The 18,402-nt window shown below is 38.5% G+C and overlaps 1 protein-coding gene across 7 annotated transcripts in view; it reads right to left on the bottom strand.

Moving 5' to 3' along the window:
* Positions 1 to 18,402, bottom strand: part of Acaca (acetyl-CoA carboxylase alpha) — a 270,501-nt gene that overhangs the window by 93,667 nt on the left and 158,432 nt on the right. For 6 of the 7 annotated variants that reach the window (XM_059271384.1, XM_059271383.1, XM_059271385.1 and 3 more), the window contains 6 exons: positions 17,933 to 17,956; positions 15,227 to 15,370; positions 14,353 to 14,449; positions 12,820 to 12,927; positions 6,852 to 6,908; positions 6,173 to 6,217 (listed from right to left, as the gene is read on the bottom strand). In XM_059271384.1, the coding sequence (XP_059127367.1) occupies positions 6,173 to 6,217; positions 6,852 to 6,908; positions 12,820 to 12,927; positions 14,353 to 14,449; positions 15,227 to 15,370; positions 17,933 to 17,956 (475 nt within the window). The remainder of the gene's footprint in view (positions 1 to 6,172; positions 6,218 to 6,851; positions 6,909 to 12,819; positions 12,928 to 14,352; positions 14,450 to 15,226; positions 15,371 to 17,932; positions 17,957 to 18,402) is intronic. The other variant, XM_059271386.1, reaches the window with a different exon arrangement.

Below are 18,402 nucleotides of genomic sequence, written 5' to 3'. Positions count from 1 at the left end.
TAGTAACCTACCTTTAGTGCCTATCATCTCCCAAGAAAAAGTTTTCAATTCATTTCTCAAGTAGAAAAAAAGAGTCTTCCAGTGTGTTACTCTTGGCATAATCTGGCAAATAAAATCAATATACCCTATACTACAATCACTGCAACAGGACTTGCTGGACTGATTTCCCAAGCTTCTCCTTAAGAAAACTCTTCAAATGTAAACTAGCCAAGTCAGTTTTCAGTCTGTGGTGTTTTGTCCCCACTCCCACTCCAGCATTCATTCTGAAGCTGATCATTTCAAGGATTTAATAATAACATTTCAAGACAAAGGAAGTAGTGGATGCTACTTTGGTCACTACTGCTCTGCCTAGGAAAGAAAGGGGTGGGACCAGTGAACTTGAAATCATTAGGTCTTCCTGCACAGCATTACACAAGAAAGCAACCAATTTACTAGAACCCTATTAATTAACAAAGATGAATTCAATTAGCAGAGTTCATTAGTTTCTGAAATTTAACTTATTAACACCAAATACCCCTGTTTCTCGGATGGGAAGCTCTCCTGGCAGTGCTGCAATGAGTCATTACTATTTCCTCTCTAGGAGGTTCCATTAGGCACCTTCTTCATTAGGAGTGCAATATAATCAAGTGATAGTTGGCATAAAGCAGAGAGACCAGGACTAGCTAGCTACACATTCTTCAAGAGCCATGAAGGAAATGAGGACTCAAAATCTACTAGTTGGAGGGAATGATCACAGCCCCTGCTCTACAGATGAGCAAGGCTTAGCTCAAGGGGAAAATCAACCCAAGTCTCTCATGACAGAACCAATGCCTTTTGCCACTCAAGCACAGGGCATTATCTTTTTATTCTTGTTATAATCAAAATTCCTTATTTAAATGTGTTCTTCTTTGATGAGGAAAAAAAAGGCCGGGGGGGGGGGCTGGGTGGAAATTAAGACAAAGTAGAAAACAAGGCAAACTCATACTGCAACACTGTGGGTTTTTAATTTACAGAAAGTTTGTTTCTTTTCTTTCTTTTTCTGAGACAGAGTCTCATCATGCCATCCTGGCCTGGAGCTCAGGTTGGCTTTGACCTCCATCTGCCTCTGTCTCCCACTGCTGGGAAAGCAGAAAGGCCTCACCATGACTGCCTGCCTACATTTTCATAGTATTTTAACTGTAAGATTTAACTTAACAGACTTCTAGGAGTTCATTTACCAATACCAGGAGAATCAAAAGGTCTTTAAAAGCCCTTCAAAAGTGAAAGTGGGTTTTACATATGACTGACATTTTACTAATAGGATTTTGTTCTCAACAATTCTCTGGTACACCTCCTTCCGGCAGGCCCAATGTCAGTGTAGCACGGGGGTAACTTCAAAATTAAGTAGGAAGTGGCAGCTGAACTGTCAGTAGATTCCATTCTCTGAACTTTCCATAGTCTAGTTCTGGTTTAATTCTCGAGAAATTTAGCTTCTAAATTATGACCTAAAAACAAAACATAACGTAAAGAAAGAGAGACAAACCCTTCCATGGGGTTTTCTTGAAAGAAGACAGTAAAGTCTTAAGATAACATGTAAGCACACACTTTTCTATCTGCCTGACCCGAGGAGGTACTGATAGGTCATTTCTGTGTACATCTGTCCCATTTTTACTAAAAAACAAGACAGTAGTAACCACAAATTTTTAACAGCTTTCTTTCCACCCAATCAATTAATCAAAATTGTAGGCATGAAAAAAAAAATCAAACAGTTTGAATGGAAATATCTTCACTGCATAAAATAAAAGGGCTACCTTTTGGCAGAGGGCGAGTTAGCTGTAAGGTGACAAGACAGAGTTAAACTATCAATTTAAAAAAAACACTTTCGCCGGGCGGTGGTGGCGCACGCCTTTAATCCCAGCACTCGGGAGGCAGAGCCAGGCGGATCTCTGTGAGTTCGAGGCCAGCCTGGTCTCCAAAGCGAGTTCCAGGAAAGGCGCAAAGCTACACAGAGAAACCCTGTCTCGAAAAAAACAAACAAAAAAAAAAACAAACAAAACAAAACAAAACAAAAAAAACCACTTTCACTGTGGATAGTAGCACACCTTTAATCCTAGGACTAAGGAATCAGAGGCAGGTGATCTCTGTGGGTTCCAGGATAGTCAAGGCTACACAGTGAGAACAAAACAACAAGAAGCAGCAGCTCCTCCCAAACAAATGACAAATGCCCACTTTCATCACAGAGCTGAGAAGGTATCTGAGGTGATGGAAGTAAACCTCTTCCCCAACTTCTGAGGAGACTTTGATACACTGAAATTCAGAACATTTACAACAGGGGTTGACATGAACTGTCTGCAATAGGAAGACAGGAATATCAATACATTCTTCGGGAGACCAGAAGTCTGCAGGCTTTCATAAGTAGTCAACTTTTGGGCACTCATAGGACAAACAAATTACTCAAAAGCATCAGGAAAACAAACAAACAAACAAAGCCAAGCATGGTGGTACAGGCCTTTAATCCCAGCACTTGGGAGGCAGAGGCAGGCGGATCTTTGTAAGTTCAAGGGCACCCTTGTCTACAAAGCAACTTCCCGGACAGCTAGGGCTACACAGAGAAACCTTGTCTCCAAAATCCATAAACAAAAAACAAAACAAAACAACCATTCTGATCCTATGGTTTTAGTAACTTCATGCATTTCCCCTCATCTTCATGCTGCCAATTTTTCCACTAACAGCATTCCTGCTTATTCCATCACTAATGTAATTGCTTTCCAGGCATGCTCTAGTGTTATGGGCAAATATCATAATTGAATGTACACAAAGAAAGCCCTCTTAGTGTTCTGATACCAAAAAAACAAAAGAATGCAACATTTCTCAGGAAGAAATTATACCCCTGCTGTGTTCTAATCAGCCAACCATCATCAAGACAATCAAAATAATTTGCCTAAATTAGCCAATCAAGACACCCTGCAAATCAGAGAATGTGAAAACCTGAAAGAGAAAGCATCATAGCTGATTATGATACTAATAATCGTGTTAAAAACCTAATGAGATGAAGAAATTGGGAGCTTGCTGGTGCAATTCTCTTTTACCTCAACATGCTGAGAACTAATTATATAGACTGTAATTAAAACAAAATCCTAACCTAACCTGGCTAGTTAGTCCACCAGGAAACAACTAACTACCTTGCAAAAAGAAAAGAAACAAATGCAAACTACTATGAGCCATGATAACTGTTTATGATACCAAACTCCTCCCTCAAAGCCTAAATAATCCAAAATATTTTAACTTATATGAGAGTCACTCACATGTAAATAATCATGAAAGGGCAACTAGCTCTTGGGAGATTTGTGACAATTTTTAAAATCCCATAAACCCTTGGACCAAAAAAAAAGAAGGAAAGGTTTAAATAAAATACAAACTAGGTGATTTAGAATCCTGTCACAGCATTTGGACCTTAAGTTTTTTTTTTGTTTTTTTTTTAAAAGAGGAAGAAATCCTAAAAAATACACATTTTAATAACCTTGAAAAATCTTTGCTAAAAAAATTAAGAGAAATCAAAATTTAAAAAGTGTAATATATAGCAATTAGCTCTTTCTGATACACCTTTTGGAATTTAAGATCTAAAATATTAGTGTAACTAACCGCAACTTAACAGAGAAATTCAAGAAGCCAAAGCTGTACGGTTGTGCAGGGTGATATGCCTATAGTTCCAGCACTTGGGAGGTTGAGGCTACAGAGTGAGACTCTGCCCCCCCCACAGACAAAAAAAAAAAAGAGAAAAGAAAAAGAAAGAAAACAACAACAATAAAAAACGCAAACAAACATAAAACGATTTAAGATAACTTTTCTTTTCAGGGTTCTTTTCTTTTTTAAAAAATGCAACAGATTTTTAAAAGGACAGACTGGTTTTTCCTCTAACTTCCTATTATAGCATTAATTTCAAGCCATTCTTTGCTTCACATTACGGAGACTTGACTTAATTAGATGGCTATGAAAACAGATTCCAAACCCAGTGTTTTTACTGCTGGCATAATAGCTGTCGCAGAGTAAGTCTGTGACTAGAGTTAAGCAAGTAGTCACGGCAGCAGCAGACATCCCAGTGGCCAGCGTTCTGGGACAATCATGACCGCACAATGGAGTACTGAGATGCTTATGGACTTCACTGGTATCAGAATAAACACCTCACAGTACACCTGTACTCTATGAATCCCTCTTTTTGTCTGGCCCTTATTTGTCTCGTGGTTCTAGGGCAGTCCAAAAGATCCATGACTTTGAAAGAGCAGTTTGTTTCCCTCCACACCAACCAATGTTGTTCTTAACAAAACTTGGTTGTTCCCTTTCTCCTCTCCTTGGTGCACATGAACACATCCTCTGTTCTATTCAGTAACACAGGGATTTGGCAGTGTAGAACAGAGGGAGCTGCATACATCACTGTGGATTACCAAGAAGCCACAGAGATCAAGGGATTCACCTCTAACACTCCTGGAAAGCTTCCTCTTTTTCACACTACACTAACTATGGGCCAAGCTCATATCAGACAACATGACAGAGGCTAAGGCTAAGCATTCCTCATGAATGGCAAGCTACCACCACCAGAAAAACTCAGATCAGTACCAGGACTGTAGTCCTAAACTTGTACAATTCCTGCCAAGGCTCCCTAGAGGTTCAGTAATAGTTGCCCTTGTCCCTCCCAAACCCAATCATTATTTCTTTCTTTCTTTTTTTTTTATTTGGTTTTTCAAGACAGGGTTTTTCTGTGCAGCTTTGGTGATCACACTATAGGCATTATATGCACTCTTAGCAAAAAGTAAAATAATTTTACAAATTCATGTCAGTCTCTTTAATAATATGCTATTATTCCAATGTTGGTGATAAAAAGTGAGCTTAAACCAAATGTTTAGGACCCTATTCCAATTCTGATGCATTCAGTGCCTGGCTTCTGGCATGTGTACCTTAGTTCTGAGAGCATCTACCAGCCACAGTGTTTATTCATGGGCACTCATATTCTATCCCCAAGTACCAATTTTATTCTCTAAGCTCCTGATTTTTCTTCCTAAAGCCCCAGGGTTCTCTCTAAGCTCTTCATACTTTTCCACTGACTCCAGTTTCCTGTCTAAAGTTATTGATTGATATATACCTGCACTCTGCTGGATTTCCTGACATCAATAACACAAGGGAGTTGTGTAGTCCACTACATTTCCTAAAGCATTTCAGAAAAATCTTAGCTGTTTAGCTTGCAGGGGAGGCTCTCATGCTTCTCTATAGACTAGATAGATCAGCAAGGTGACTGCATGAGGGAAAACAAAGTATCAAATGCCTTCAGTTTAGAAAGCCCTTTCCAGAACCCAAATGTTACCTGCTAATTATTAAAAATGAGCAGTACTTGAATAATAGCTTAGTTGTTTTAATTGCTATAATAAACAAATAGCAACGACGACGAGAACAGTAAAAATTTCTTCAGGAAAACCAAGACTTCTTAACACCCTTGGAATCTTGGCTACACAAAAGCAATTTCTGATGAAACATTTGACTACAGTCATTTTGAGTGACATCATGAATACAGGCTATGTTTCTGGTCTTACTGCTATCTCCATACTGGTTACAATCCCAGTGTAAACTAAAGTTCAGATATCTACTATTAGCTTAACTTTCCTTCCAATAAAAACCTTAACCTCAAAAATACTAATATTTAATTCAGTTAAGTGGGAGAGCAAAGAGAATGCTTAATATTTATTCATTCTTGCCCTTGGAATTAATATAAAAAACTGCAACTTACGCTCTACAAAGGCATTTTAAACTTATCATCACTGGCCTTCAGAATTGAGTTTTCTTGATATTAGAACTTATACTCATTTTTAGTAGAAACTAAGACCTCAAATGCGACTGATACTGCTTTCTTACTGACTCACTGTGTGCACAAGGGAATTCCTACTTCTTACTCAACAAAGGCAATGTACACACTCATCCTTATTTATGGCTCAGAGATACACTGAGACTTCCAATGCAGAGGAGGAGAAGAAAAGAAGAGGAAGAAGAAGAAAAGAGGAAGAAGAGGAAGAAAAAGAAGAGGAGGAAGAGGAGAAGGAGGAGGAAGAAGAAGAAGAAGAAGAAGAAGAAGAAGAAGAAGAAGAAGAAGAAGAAGAAGAAGAAAAAGAAGAATCATCATCTTATGTAGAATATTAGAGTTAAAAATTCATTCCCAAACTTTACTTACATGAAATCTCTGATCCACCTCACAGTTGACTTGTTTTCTGAAATCCTTTCAAATTAAAAAAAAAAAAAGGGAAGAGAATAAATGAGCAGAAACTGGAAATTAGTAAAAATATTAAAAACAAACTGAGTAACAGGTGATGAGTTTAGAAAATTCTTCCCAGAATCTCAAATATTATCAAAAGCCTTTTTTTTTTTTGTTTTTTTTTTTTTTTTTTTTTTTTTGGTTTTTCGAGACAGGGTTTCTCTGTGTAGCTTTGCGCCTTTCCTGGAACTCACTTGGTAGCCCAGGCTGGCCTCGAACTCACAGAGATCCGCCTGGCTCTGCCTCCCGAGTGCTGGGATTAAAGGCGTGCGCCACCACTGCCCGGCTATCAAAAGCCTTTTAAAAATTAAACTTATAGAGGTAGTTATTTATTTACATAGAATCTTTAAATAACATACTACTGTAACCCCATTTCTTATATTTCAAAATGTGGGGGCAGTAGCAAGGTGATGGCAGCACAGGCACTTGGGAGGCAACGGAAGGCTGAGAATTTGAAGCCAGCCTGGTCTACAGAGTGAGATCCAGGACAGCCAGGGCTGTTATACAGAGAAACCCTGTCCAAAAAACAAACAAAACAAAACCCCAAAGATGTGGTGGCAACATACATACTAGACAGATATAATTCACATGTCAATACCTTTTGTGCAACCAGGAACGTAAGTCGCCGGATCCCATGCTCAACCAGAGTAGCTTTCTATGAACAAACATAAAACGTAAGATAGATGACAACCAAATTTTATCTTACTTAAATCTTCACAAGATTCTGACTGGAATAAGTACCCTTCCTGGAATACAGACCTCATCTCAGAACTTTCAAAACTAGAAACAAATTTGAACATTGCTCCTGGGATTATGTGTTAAGGGACAGAAGTTCTATTGATCAGGAGGGAAGGGAGTGGAAAAGCAAGGCTTATATGAAGTCTTAGAGCTAGTTCACCTCCAGGTAAAACATACTGAGATGCTTAGTGCTAACTGTCTATGTGACAATATAGAATCATATAGAAAGAGAGTCTCAATGAGGGATTATCTAGATCAGGATGGTCTGTAGGCATGTCTGTTTATTTGGTTTGGTTTACTTTTGGTTTTTCAAGACAGGGTTTCTCTGTGTAACAGCCTTGGCTGTCCTGGAACTCACTCTGTAGACCAGGCTGGTCTCGAACTCACAGAGATCCATGTACCTCTGCCTTCTGAGTGCTGGGATTAAAGGTGTGTACCACCACTGCCCTTGTGGGCACGTATGTACAAAGTAATTTTTAAAAAAGGTTTATTTTATTATTATTTTCTGTTTATGGGTGTTTTGCTTAAGTGTATGTCTGTGAATCACATGTATGTAGTGCCCAAGGAGGCCAGAAAAGGGCATCAACTCTCCTAGAATTGGAGTTTAAAGATGGTTGTGAGCTGTCCTACGAGTTCTGGGAATCAAATCCAAATCCTTTGGAAGAGCAGAGAGTGTTCTTTTTTTTTTTTTTTTTTTTTTTTTGGTTTTTCGAGACAGGGTTTCTCTGTGTAGCTTTGCGCCTTTCCTGGAACTCACTTGGTAGCCCAGGCCGGCCTCGAACTCACAGAGATCCGCCTGGCTCTGCCTCCCGAGTGCTGGGATTAAAGGCGTGCGCCACCACCGCCCGGCAGCAGAGAGTGTTCTTAACTGGTGAGGCATCTCTCCAGCTCCTGTTTGGATAATCCTGATTACATTACCTGAGGTGGGAAGACCTGTCTCTTGTGAGTCAGTTTTACTGGTGTGAACCCTGGTAGCTTGAGTACACTTCTGGGCAGGCTTCCTTCCAAGGCTAGTAGGAGGCAACACAAATTGGACTTGATGGACAACAAAAAGAAAGAAAGAAAGAAAGAAAGAAAGAAAGAAAGAAAGAAAGAAAGAAAGAAAGAAAGAAAGAAAGAAAAGAAAGAAAAAAAGAAGAAAACTCAAAGTTGAGTGGAAAGCAAGGGGAGGTTGGAAATGAGATGAGTGTGTGTGGGGATGAATATGATCAAAACAGATTGGTTGATATTCTCAAGGAATTAACAAACATATTATGGAGAAATGGCTCATCAGTTAAGATATATTTCTCTTCTAGAGAACTAAAGTTAAATTCCCAGGACCCACATCAGACAGCTCGCAACTATCTGTAAATCCAGCTCCAGGAGAATCCAACTCTACTTTTTATGGGTACCTTCACTTATGTGCATATCTCCATAGACAGAAAGACACACATACACACAATTTAAAACATATATACATATTGTAAATAAATAAAAAGCCGCCAGGCTTGGTGGTACATGTCTGTAATCCCAGTACCCAGGAGGCTGTGGGAGAAGGATTATGACTTCAAAAACAATCTGGACTAAATAACTTGCTGTCTTAAATTAAAAAAAAAAAAAAGTGGATGTTAAAAACAAGTTTTAACCAGCCAGCGGTGGCACATGCCTTTAATCCCAGCACTTGGGAGGCAGAGCCAGGCAGATCTCTGTGAGTTTGAGGCCAGCCTGGTCTACAGAGTGAGCTCCAGGACAGGCACCAAAACTGCACAGAGAAACCCTGTCTCGAAAAACCAATTAAAAAACAAAACAACAACAACAACAATAACAAAACAAGTTTTAAAAGACTTTTAAACTTGGGATCATTCATAGCTCCACTTGGTATAGGCAAACAAGATGTTAGAAGACAGCCTCTTATATGAGTCTTGAACTCCCAAACTTAAGCTTTCCTCAATTCTGTACTATTTGTTTACTTCAAAAAGCAAATAATAAGTTTTAAATGTCTTTAAAGATCCTTACAAAGGAGCTACATGGTAATAAGCAGGAAAGCAATCTCACCCATTGAATGACTTGGGAGAATTCATGAATAATACAAAAGAAAAAGATACAGAGACTTTTACAGCCCTTGGCAAGACTGCAGTTGGATTACATTCCCAGCTATAATACTTTAACAGTTTATAAACTAATTCTTTTTTTAATCATTCAAATTACATTTTGGGGGGTTAGAAAGAAGAGTCAGTGGTTAAAACCACTGGCTGTTCTTCCAGGGGGCATAGGTTTGATTCCCAGCGCCCACATAGCAGATCATAATCAGCTACAACTCCAGTCCTTTGGAAGCAAGATGAGAATATTGGATTTTCCATAGGAGGTAATGGCCCAGACACATGTTTCTTTATAACAAAAAAACTTTGAATTAAAAACAAACAAACAAACAAAAAACCAAAAACAAAAACCTGCCAGGCATAATGGTGCACATCTTTAATCCCAGCACTTTGGAGTTTATTTTTAATTCAAAGTTTTTTTCTAATAAAGAAATATGTGTCTGGGCCATTTCTTCCTATGGAAAATCCAATATTCTCATCTTGCTTCCATGGGCCCTAGATGTAGCATACAAACATACATGTAGGAAAACACTCATACACATCAAATAAAATTAAAAATGACGTTTATCTACTCGTGCGTTTGCGTCTACATGGATGTGGGTCCTGGGGACTGAAAGCAGGTCATCAGGTCTGGTAGCAGGCTCTTTACCCATTGAGCCATCTTGCTGGCCTCCTATTCTTAACATTCAAGATAATATATAAGGTTTTTGGTTTTTTATTTTTTGATTTGTCAGGACAGGGTTTCTTTGTGTAGCCCCAACTGTCCTGGAACTCGATTTGTAGAACAGGCTGGCCTCGAACTCATAGAGATCCACCTGCCTGGGCCTCCTGAGTGCTGGGATTAAAGATGCGCACCATTATGCCTGGCAGGGTTTTTTTTTTTTTTTTTTTTTTTGGTTTTTTGTTTGTTTGTTTGTTTTTAAATCAAAGTTTTTTTCTTATAAAGAAACATGTGTCTGGGTCATTTCCTTCTATTAAAAATTACATTTATCTACTCATGTGTTTGTGTCTATACGGCTGTGGGTCCTGGGGATTGAAAGCAGGTAATTAGGCTTGGTGCTATGATTCTTGGTGCTAGATTTCTGCTATGATATTACTGAGTAATAACATTGCTATTACTGATAGTATAAGCAAAAATTAATAGGAAAATATATTTTCTATAAACAAACTTCCATGATAAATTCCGAGGTCAAATAAAAGTAAACTTTAGTCTAACCACATTTAAAAATTATCCATACTGTCATCATACTCTTCAGTATAAGTAAACAAATACTGACATTACAATAAAAGTAAAATGTGCTATAAGAAAGGAGATGTGCAGAGGCTCTCAGTATACTGAGCAACAGAAACACTTCAGACACCAACAAAGAATTCCACTACAGCCGAGTCCTTCAAAGACAAGCATCAATAGCTATGTTCTGGCAAGGGAAGAAAATAACTTTAATAATGCCATGATTTAAAATCAAAATTGTTATTGCTTTTAAAATTCCACAAGTGGCTGACAATAACAGCAGAGCAACAGGATTCTGATTACATTGTAATAATGCAGGTCTCACAGCAAGTCCACAGCTATTACCCAGCGATTAGGCGTCATCACCTGGAGAAACTCCATTTACACAGACGGCTTCAATCTCCTCTACAAGTCATTTACAAATATATGATCCTAATTTCTATGAGAGAAAAAAAGACATGCTGGGACTAGAAGATTATTTGGACAATTTGGATCAACCTATTTGATAGTTTAATGTGTGCTTTAAAAAAAACTTTTTCTAAACTGCTAGAAGTATGATTATGAAGTGAAAAACAAAACGAATTATTACTCCAGTTTTTTTTCAAAATTGCTTTTCCCTCCTTTTCTCACATCTATTTGAAAAATATGTAGATGAAAATAGCAAATATTCTAAGGTAAGCATCTTAACTGATGCTTTCTCTAGGCTCCTAGTGTTAGCATTCTGCCCTGACTCTTCTTAATGCCTTAGGCAAAGACAATGGATTTCCCTTTGCCTCAATGTGTGAAATGAAGGGACCTCTTTAGATCACTGTATAAGAGTATGCAGTCCTTAGGTCTTAGGAAAACAAAAAGCCTAAAGTTGTGAAAACACAATCAAATATAGGTTATTCGCACCTAAAGAATCTAGACAGAAACTTTCACTGACTTATTCTATGAAGCAGCTGCTGCCATGTACATCAGGACTCCTCCACTGAGGTAACCTTGGTCACTGGCAGAAGGTTGATTTTAGGTAGTTACCGTGTGAAATGATACTTTCAATAGTAGAGCAATGCCTGGTACGCAGAGGCCAAGGATTTCTATCCCCAGTACCATCACCAGTATTCATTACTGTCTTAAACATGCCTATTCAGTTGCCCTAACTAGATTCTACGGGAATAAATAAAAATGTATCATTTTCCAAATCTCCCAGATCTGACATGAAAGCCTTTGCTCCATCATCTTCCATTTGGCCATAAAATAGTATTAATTAACCTCTCAGAACAGGAGCTTTTCCATGTGTACAACTAGAGTAACTCCTCATTCATGTAAAACTTGTGTAATTGTAGAAAAGTGCAAATAAATTGAGATAGAATTTCTTTATAAATAAACATTATTATTGTTGTTTTAAAAATGTTAGCTGCCACTTATCTCAAATACTTGGGAAGTAAAGGCAGGTATATATGTCTTTGAGTTTGAAGCTAACTTGGTATACATAGTGAGTTCCAGGTAGTCAGGGCTACATAGTGACATCTTGTCTCAGAACAACAACAAAACCCCCCACAACAACAAAAAGACAAAAAAACCCCACCCAAACAAACAAAGCAAAACTACACTTGGGCACGCGCGCACGTGCGCGCGTGCACACACACACACACACACACACACACACACACACACACACACACTCAATTATGCATGTATGTATATATGCATGTATGATGTATGTATGTATGCTGATCAAGTAGTAATTTAAAAGATGAAGTTAGGTTAGCTACTCAGTCCTATTAAGGAGGTGAAATTTGATACAATCCTACAGAACTGAGGGAGAGGGAAGGGCACATGAGAGACAGGAAAAACATCTCGGGAGAGAGGTGATGAAAACGATGAGAATCTAAGTGTTGAGTATGGAGTTTGATAGCAATGTGATCACACTCAAGCGACACCAACAACAAAACCAAAATGGAAGCTGGAAATATTGCAAATATTTTAAGGGAGTGGGGGAGACAGCACAGAAAGAAGCTGCATGTAGTTGGGCACATAGGGATCTTGTCACCAAAGGAATATATTCAGCAGTGAGTTTAAGACTGAACAATGAATGTTCAAAACTGAAGCTCTCAGAGAGATTAGAAAACATATTCTCTGAAAAACATTGGAATATCTGAGGTCTTGTCATAAAAAGATATTCATTATAGATAATTAAATTACTTTGGAATTTTCTTCCTGTAGTTAAAACATAGTCTTGAGAGTTAGGATAAAAGACAATCAATGAGAAGCCTTACAAGTAAGCCAGGGATGGTGGCGCACACCTTTAATTCCAGCACTTGGGAGGCAGAGGCAGGAGGATCTCTGTGAGTCTGAAGTCAGCATGGTCTACAGAGTGAGTTCCAGGACAGCCAGGGCTACACAGAGAAATCCTGTCTCGAAAAACAAAGAAACAAAACAAAAAAAACCTTACAAATAGAAACTGATGAAAGGAAGGCTATGATGCAAGCAGCAGGAAAGAGCCACCACCAGCTTTTACCCAATAATCAGAGACTCACATTTTGCTGAGTGAACTCTCTGAACATAGCTGCAAGCCTGTCATCCTCAATATCACCATCAGTCTTGATAGCCACATTCAGAATGTGTATTGGTTCATCCCTGGGGACCTGTAACCCAAGAATACAAACCAAAGAAGATTATGAGGCTGCTATAGAAGCTGGAAGAAGTCACAGTACCTAGCAGAACAAAAACATATACCCATAGGATATTCTGGTTTGCTACTCAGTAGTAATAAACACACTCAAACTACTGCCCAACTGTCACAGCAGAGCTAAATAAAGTATGTCAGACATCAAAGGCAGTAGTTCGAGATGGCTTCAAATCTTGAAATAAACTTGAAGGTCACAGTGTCTCCAGCAAAATGGGAGTCAAACAATCTACATGAGAGAAAGAAAGCACTGTAACATAGTCCTACTCACTATACTTTCTTACAGGTTATCAAATGATGGATTTAGCAAACCATGGGAAAATAATGGAGGGAAAGAACAGAACATTCATTTACTGAGAAATTAGAAGGAGGGGATTTAATAAAAGGACACCTTTAAAAACAAAATGTCAAAGTCCACCATTTCCTGAGGACTATAATAGTACCATATGAAAGACATAAGCTATCATTGCATGGGAACTCCAGAAACTAAAGAAATCTTTAAAGCAATATTAGGAGACCCAGAGGCAGCTCTAATGGATACACATATAATAGAACACATTCTCCACTATAGACTTCAAAGTTAATATAATATTTTATAAATGTAGAATTTATATCCATTTATTATTTTAAAAAGTATTTTGAAGAGACATACAAAATCAAGTAATGTAGCACAGTATAAAAAGTACTATTCTGGGGCCGGGCGGTGGTGGCGCATGCCTTTAATCCCAGCACTTGGGAGGCAGAGCCAGGAGGATCTCTGTGAGTTCGAGGCCAGCTTGGGCTACCAAGTGAGTTCCAGGAAAGGCGCAAAGCTACACAGAGAAACCCTGTCTCGAAAAACCAAAAAAAAAAAAAAAAAAAAAAAAAAAACTATTCTGTAGATGAATTTCTAAACAGTCTTATTAAATAAGAAACACAGAGCCAAATACAAGGGTTCAAGCTGTAGAGATCAGAGTAATAGCCGCCAACTAACCTTAGCTCACCACGTTGCCATAGCTTCCCAAGATAGCCTCTTCCTGTCTAACCTGTGCCTTTATTGCCTTCCTGTTCTGCCTTCTCATTGGCTCTAAGCCCAGCCACTCTGAGTAGCTGTGGACCGTGCTGGACACAGGAAAAATTCAGCTACACAGTTCCAAAGTCAGAAAGATATAGTATAGTACAAGTCCCATGTCTGGAGTTGGTGAGGGTGCAAGCCTTTAATCCCAGCACTTAGGAGCCAGAGGTAGATGGATTTCCATGAATTCAAGGCTAGCCTGGTCTACAAAGTGAGTTCCAGGACAGCCAGGACTGTACAGAGAAACCTTGTCTTGAAAAACCAAAAAACCAAAACAAATAAGTCCCATGTCTGAGAGAGCAAAGTAGTCTTCCAAAGGTAGTACCATACCTTGTCCTCATCATAGAGTGATGTATGACCAGATTCTGGGAATGTGGGGCTTTGGGGTGGGGAGTCACAGAAGCAGCCCATTATTTCATCAAAGATCCTAAAAAAAACACCAGAGAAACATCCACAATAAAAACTCAAGTGACAGGAAACTAATGCTGCCATGGTAGCTCAGTCTAAAAGAATAATCTACCCTACAGTGTACTCAACAGTCAGCAGAACAGAAATACCAGTAGCTAGAGATGACATGCAAAATATCACCAAGTGGCAGAAATTAGGAGGATGGATTGTTTAAACTTTAATAAACCATATATATTTTTTCTTTTAAAAATGATGTAAAGCTTTTTTGGTTTTGTTTTGTTTTCATATGTAAGATATCTGCAGTGCTGTCATCATCGCTCTTAAAGTAACAGAAGGAGCCCGGGACTGGAGCAGTGACAGGCCAATGTAATTACCCCTCCCCCTAGGGTAATGCATCAGTATACATCAAGAGATAGATGCTGAATGCATTTAATCAAAAGATGTATCGTCTCTAGTGGGGCTCACTCTAGTGTTGTGTTTAATTTCTCCTGACATTTCACTCATCACAGAGCAGACAGCTTCTTCTGTTAGCTCCCGAGGAAAAGATGATTTTGTTTGTTGCTTTTTTTTTCCTGACCAGGCTTTACACTGCAAGGAGAGGCTGAGAGAGTCTAAATGAGGAGTAGAAATCGAAAGATATCTATCTCTCTGAGGGCATATACGGTGAAGGCTGTATCTCTTTGGCTAGCTTGTGGCTCTTCAGGGGAAGCTTTATTTTTCAGAAAGGTGAGACCCTCCCCCAAAAACTAGAGGTCCATGGTTTCCCTTGAACAGACACAGTCCGATAATGCCTTACCTGACAAAATCTTCAAAGGTCCGAAAAGAGACCATTCCGCCCATCCGCTGGCAAGGTGGAGTGAAGGAGTTGTCCAGCAGAACATCGCTGACACTAGCTACATGAGTCATGCCATAGTGGTTGAGGTTGGAGGCAAAGGACATTCTAAACAGTGATTCAATCATGTTCATTAGAAAAGGAGCAAGGACTGGGAGATTAACAAAAGGGAAAAGAAATGTGGAGAAAACTTTCATGTAGGGTCAGGTTGCAGAGCAGATGGTTTTTGTTGTTGTTTATTTTTGTTTTTGTTTTTTTTCCCCACTATGGATAAGGCTGTAGCAAGATTCGTGTTTCATTTGAATTTTCCAGGACTATATTTTCATCGCTTCAAAAGTTCTTCTAAGGACTACCAGGGGTTTCATGATAGTTTTTAACACAATGATATACTGGGTGAATGAGCAGTACATAGGGGTTAAAAACCATCCTGCATCTTCCCCATCTCCTTTTCTCCTTAAAAAAAAAGTAGGCAAGCCAAATGAGTTGCAATTATTCAATATTTAAGACACTTTTTACTTAGGAATAGTAATAGGTTAAACATTCCCAGACATAGTTTTATAAATATCAAACAGTAATTCTAATGAAGAAGAATGAAGTGGTATAGTAAATAATTATAGCAAGTTATTATTTATGGAACAGAGGTCCTCAAAAGTAACTTTATTGAGGTATTTACCCTTTCTATTGGTAGATTGACAGATATTTATTGATTATAGTTCTCCTTTTTGTAAAGAGTTTAAGCCCATATTGCAAAAATCCCTTTTTAAATTTAAACATTTTTGTACTAGAGCAAAAAATATCTCCAGTGAAAGCCTTATTAACTTCTAGCAAGATACAAAGGCAGAGCATTGGTCTCAAAGTATGTGTAAGCATGACAAGCAGTTGCTAAATGGAGATGCTTGAAGAGAACTGAATTGATTTGTTCAATCTAAGTCCATAATGAATATGAATATTCTTTGATGCATCTCAGCAGAATGTACTCATAAATAATATTATAAGGTATTAATGAATGACCAATCAGGACAGCCTGTTACGAAGGACCAAGCTAAAGGATGCCTCCAAGATTTGTCTCACACATTACTGGCATATTGATCTGAAGTAAGTTCAGAGCGAGATGATGACACCTGCACTTTGGAAAACTATTAAAAATCTCCCTGAAGAACACCACCTGCAATCTTGCAGGAGGAAGAGAGAGCAATGTGAGCTTGAGGTCTGGGCCCCACTGAAAATCATATTTATAAAAGGCAATGAGATGCTTCATAGGATGGGGATGCTGCTCACACAGACTAAAGAGACTGACACTCCTGGTTTTTATTCTTTTGGTAAATGACAGCAATAGGAAAGGAACTTCATCTTTCAACAGTATTAAGAAATAGAAGGCAGACTGAAAGAGGAAACCCTTGATACCATGAGTGAAACAAACAAATGAAGTACATATCAAGCAAGTCTTACACATGGTGCTCACTAGAAACTGGGATTCTGAGCTGTATTAACTCAGAAATGCTATTATCCTGATTTCTAGGATCACCAAGTACACTTATCAAAGGAGCAAGTTTGTGAGGCATCTTTTCTACTTGCCTATTATTAGACAGAAAAGAGACAAAGGGTTCACATAACATTTAAAGGGAACCCCCTCTAAATAAGCTAACAGGCTGTGTTTGTGGCAAACATAGGGTTAAATATCTTTTTCACTGGATGGAACCCCATGGGAAAGAGATACATGATTCAGTTTCCTTCTACCACTGTGCCTGTGGGCCAGAACAGCTAAGGCTGGCAGAACTGAACCAAGCTTTCTCTCTAAGGGAGGACCCAGGGCTTACAAAAGCACACTCTTTCTTTTTCACATTGAAATAGAGCTATAAGGCTATAATTCGTTTTAGTTACTTAGTATTTTAAAGGAAGATAAAGAAATGTAAGATTATAACTATTTTCACATGTAGAATCTACAAAGAATTTGCCACCAACTTGTCACTGCTTTAGCATTTTGTGATTCAGTCCAATCAGAATTGCTATCCTCTCAAACTTGCATGTGATTTTGCTTGGCTGAGAAAGCCAGAGAAATGCAAAACACTAAAGTATTACTCAAATATATTGGCTTGGAAACTTCTTCACATGGCTCAATGTAACAAAACTTAATATTTTTCCAATGATAATCTTACAGGTATAAAATAAAATGACTTTTAAATCATAATACTTTCACACTTTAGAAAAATAGTTAACAAACTGACGAAACATGAGATCAGCTATTTCTGGATTTTTCACTCCTCTAAAAAGAGAAGCAAATTAGAGAAACTAAAAATTGAAAATACTGTGAACAATTTGCCAGGCTAGGAGTAACCTTAAGGGTTTCTCCTCTGAAAGTCTCAGCTGTAATGAGAACTCAGCAAGATGCTGCCAGCAATGCTGAACATCAGCCGACACACTCCCTCTCACACAGAGCTCAATGAGGTCTTTGCCTCACTGACACTTTTCAAGTACTTTTGGAACAGCTGAAGACATGTTTTCCGAACAGAAAGAGCAACTCAGCGTGTCCAAGGGGAAGGCAAGGATTCCCTAGCAGAAGATAACACATTAGCTTGTTGACTGCAGTATCATTTTTTTCCTTGTTCTACTATTTTAAGTTATTTGGGGGGGGGGTGCTTTTAATTGGAAAAGAAACTAAACATACGGTACCTGTTTAGCGTGGGGATGTTCCCTCTGTAATTAAACAACCACAGTTAGTTACTGATAGGTTAGTGAAAGCCATAATAAAATAATTGTCAGAGTAGATACAGACCAGTCACCAGGAGCTCCAGTTTAGCAGCTCTGGCATCAGTAGATGTAATTAAGTGCTCATTACCCTTCAACCCCCAGGGTGCCTCCAAAGAGACATCCTCCTGACCTACCTCACCACAGCAGCTGTTGAGGAAAGGGTCCAGATGTATTTACCATGGATTATTTTTTTTAATAACTCTCATTACAAAAAAATAATGTGGAGTACTGGTAAAACATGGACTGGTAAAAAAAATCAAGCTATATTATATGGCACATTATCTTAAGCTGTAACATGAAATATGATCCCTGACAAAATTTCTAGACTATTCCATGTTCCTATTATAAAGAAGCAATAAGAAGTAGGTTCCAAAGCTCCTCCTGCCTTGTTT

This window comes from Peromyscus eremicus, chromosome 8a (assembly GCF_949786415.1).
Source record: "Peromyscus eremicus chromosome 8a, PerEre_H2_v1, whole genome shotgun sequence".
Taxonomy (NCBI): Eukaryota; Metazoa; Chordata; class Mammalia; order Rodentia; family Cricetidae; genus Peromyscus; species Peromyscus eremicus.
This window is presented reverse-complemented; position numbering and strand designations above follow the sequence as displayed.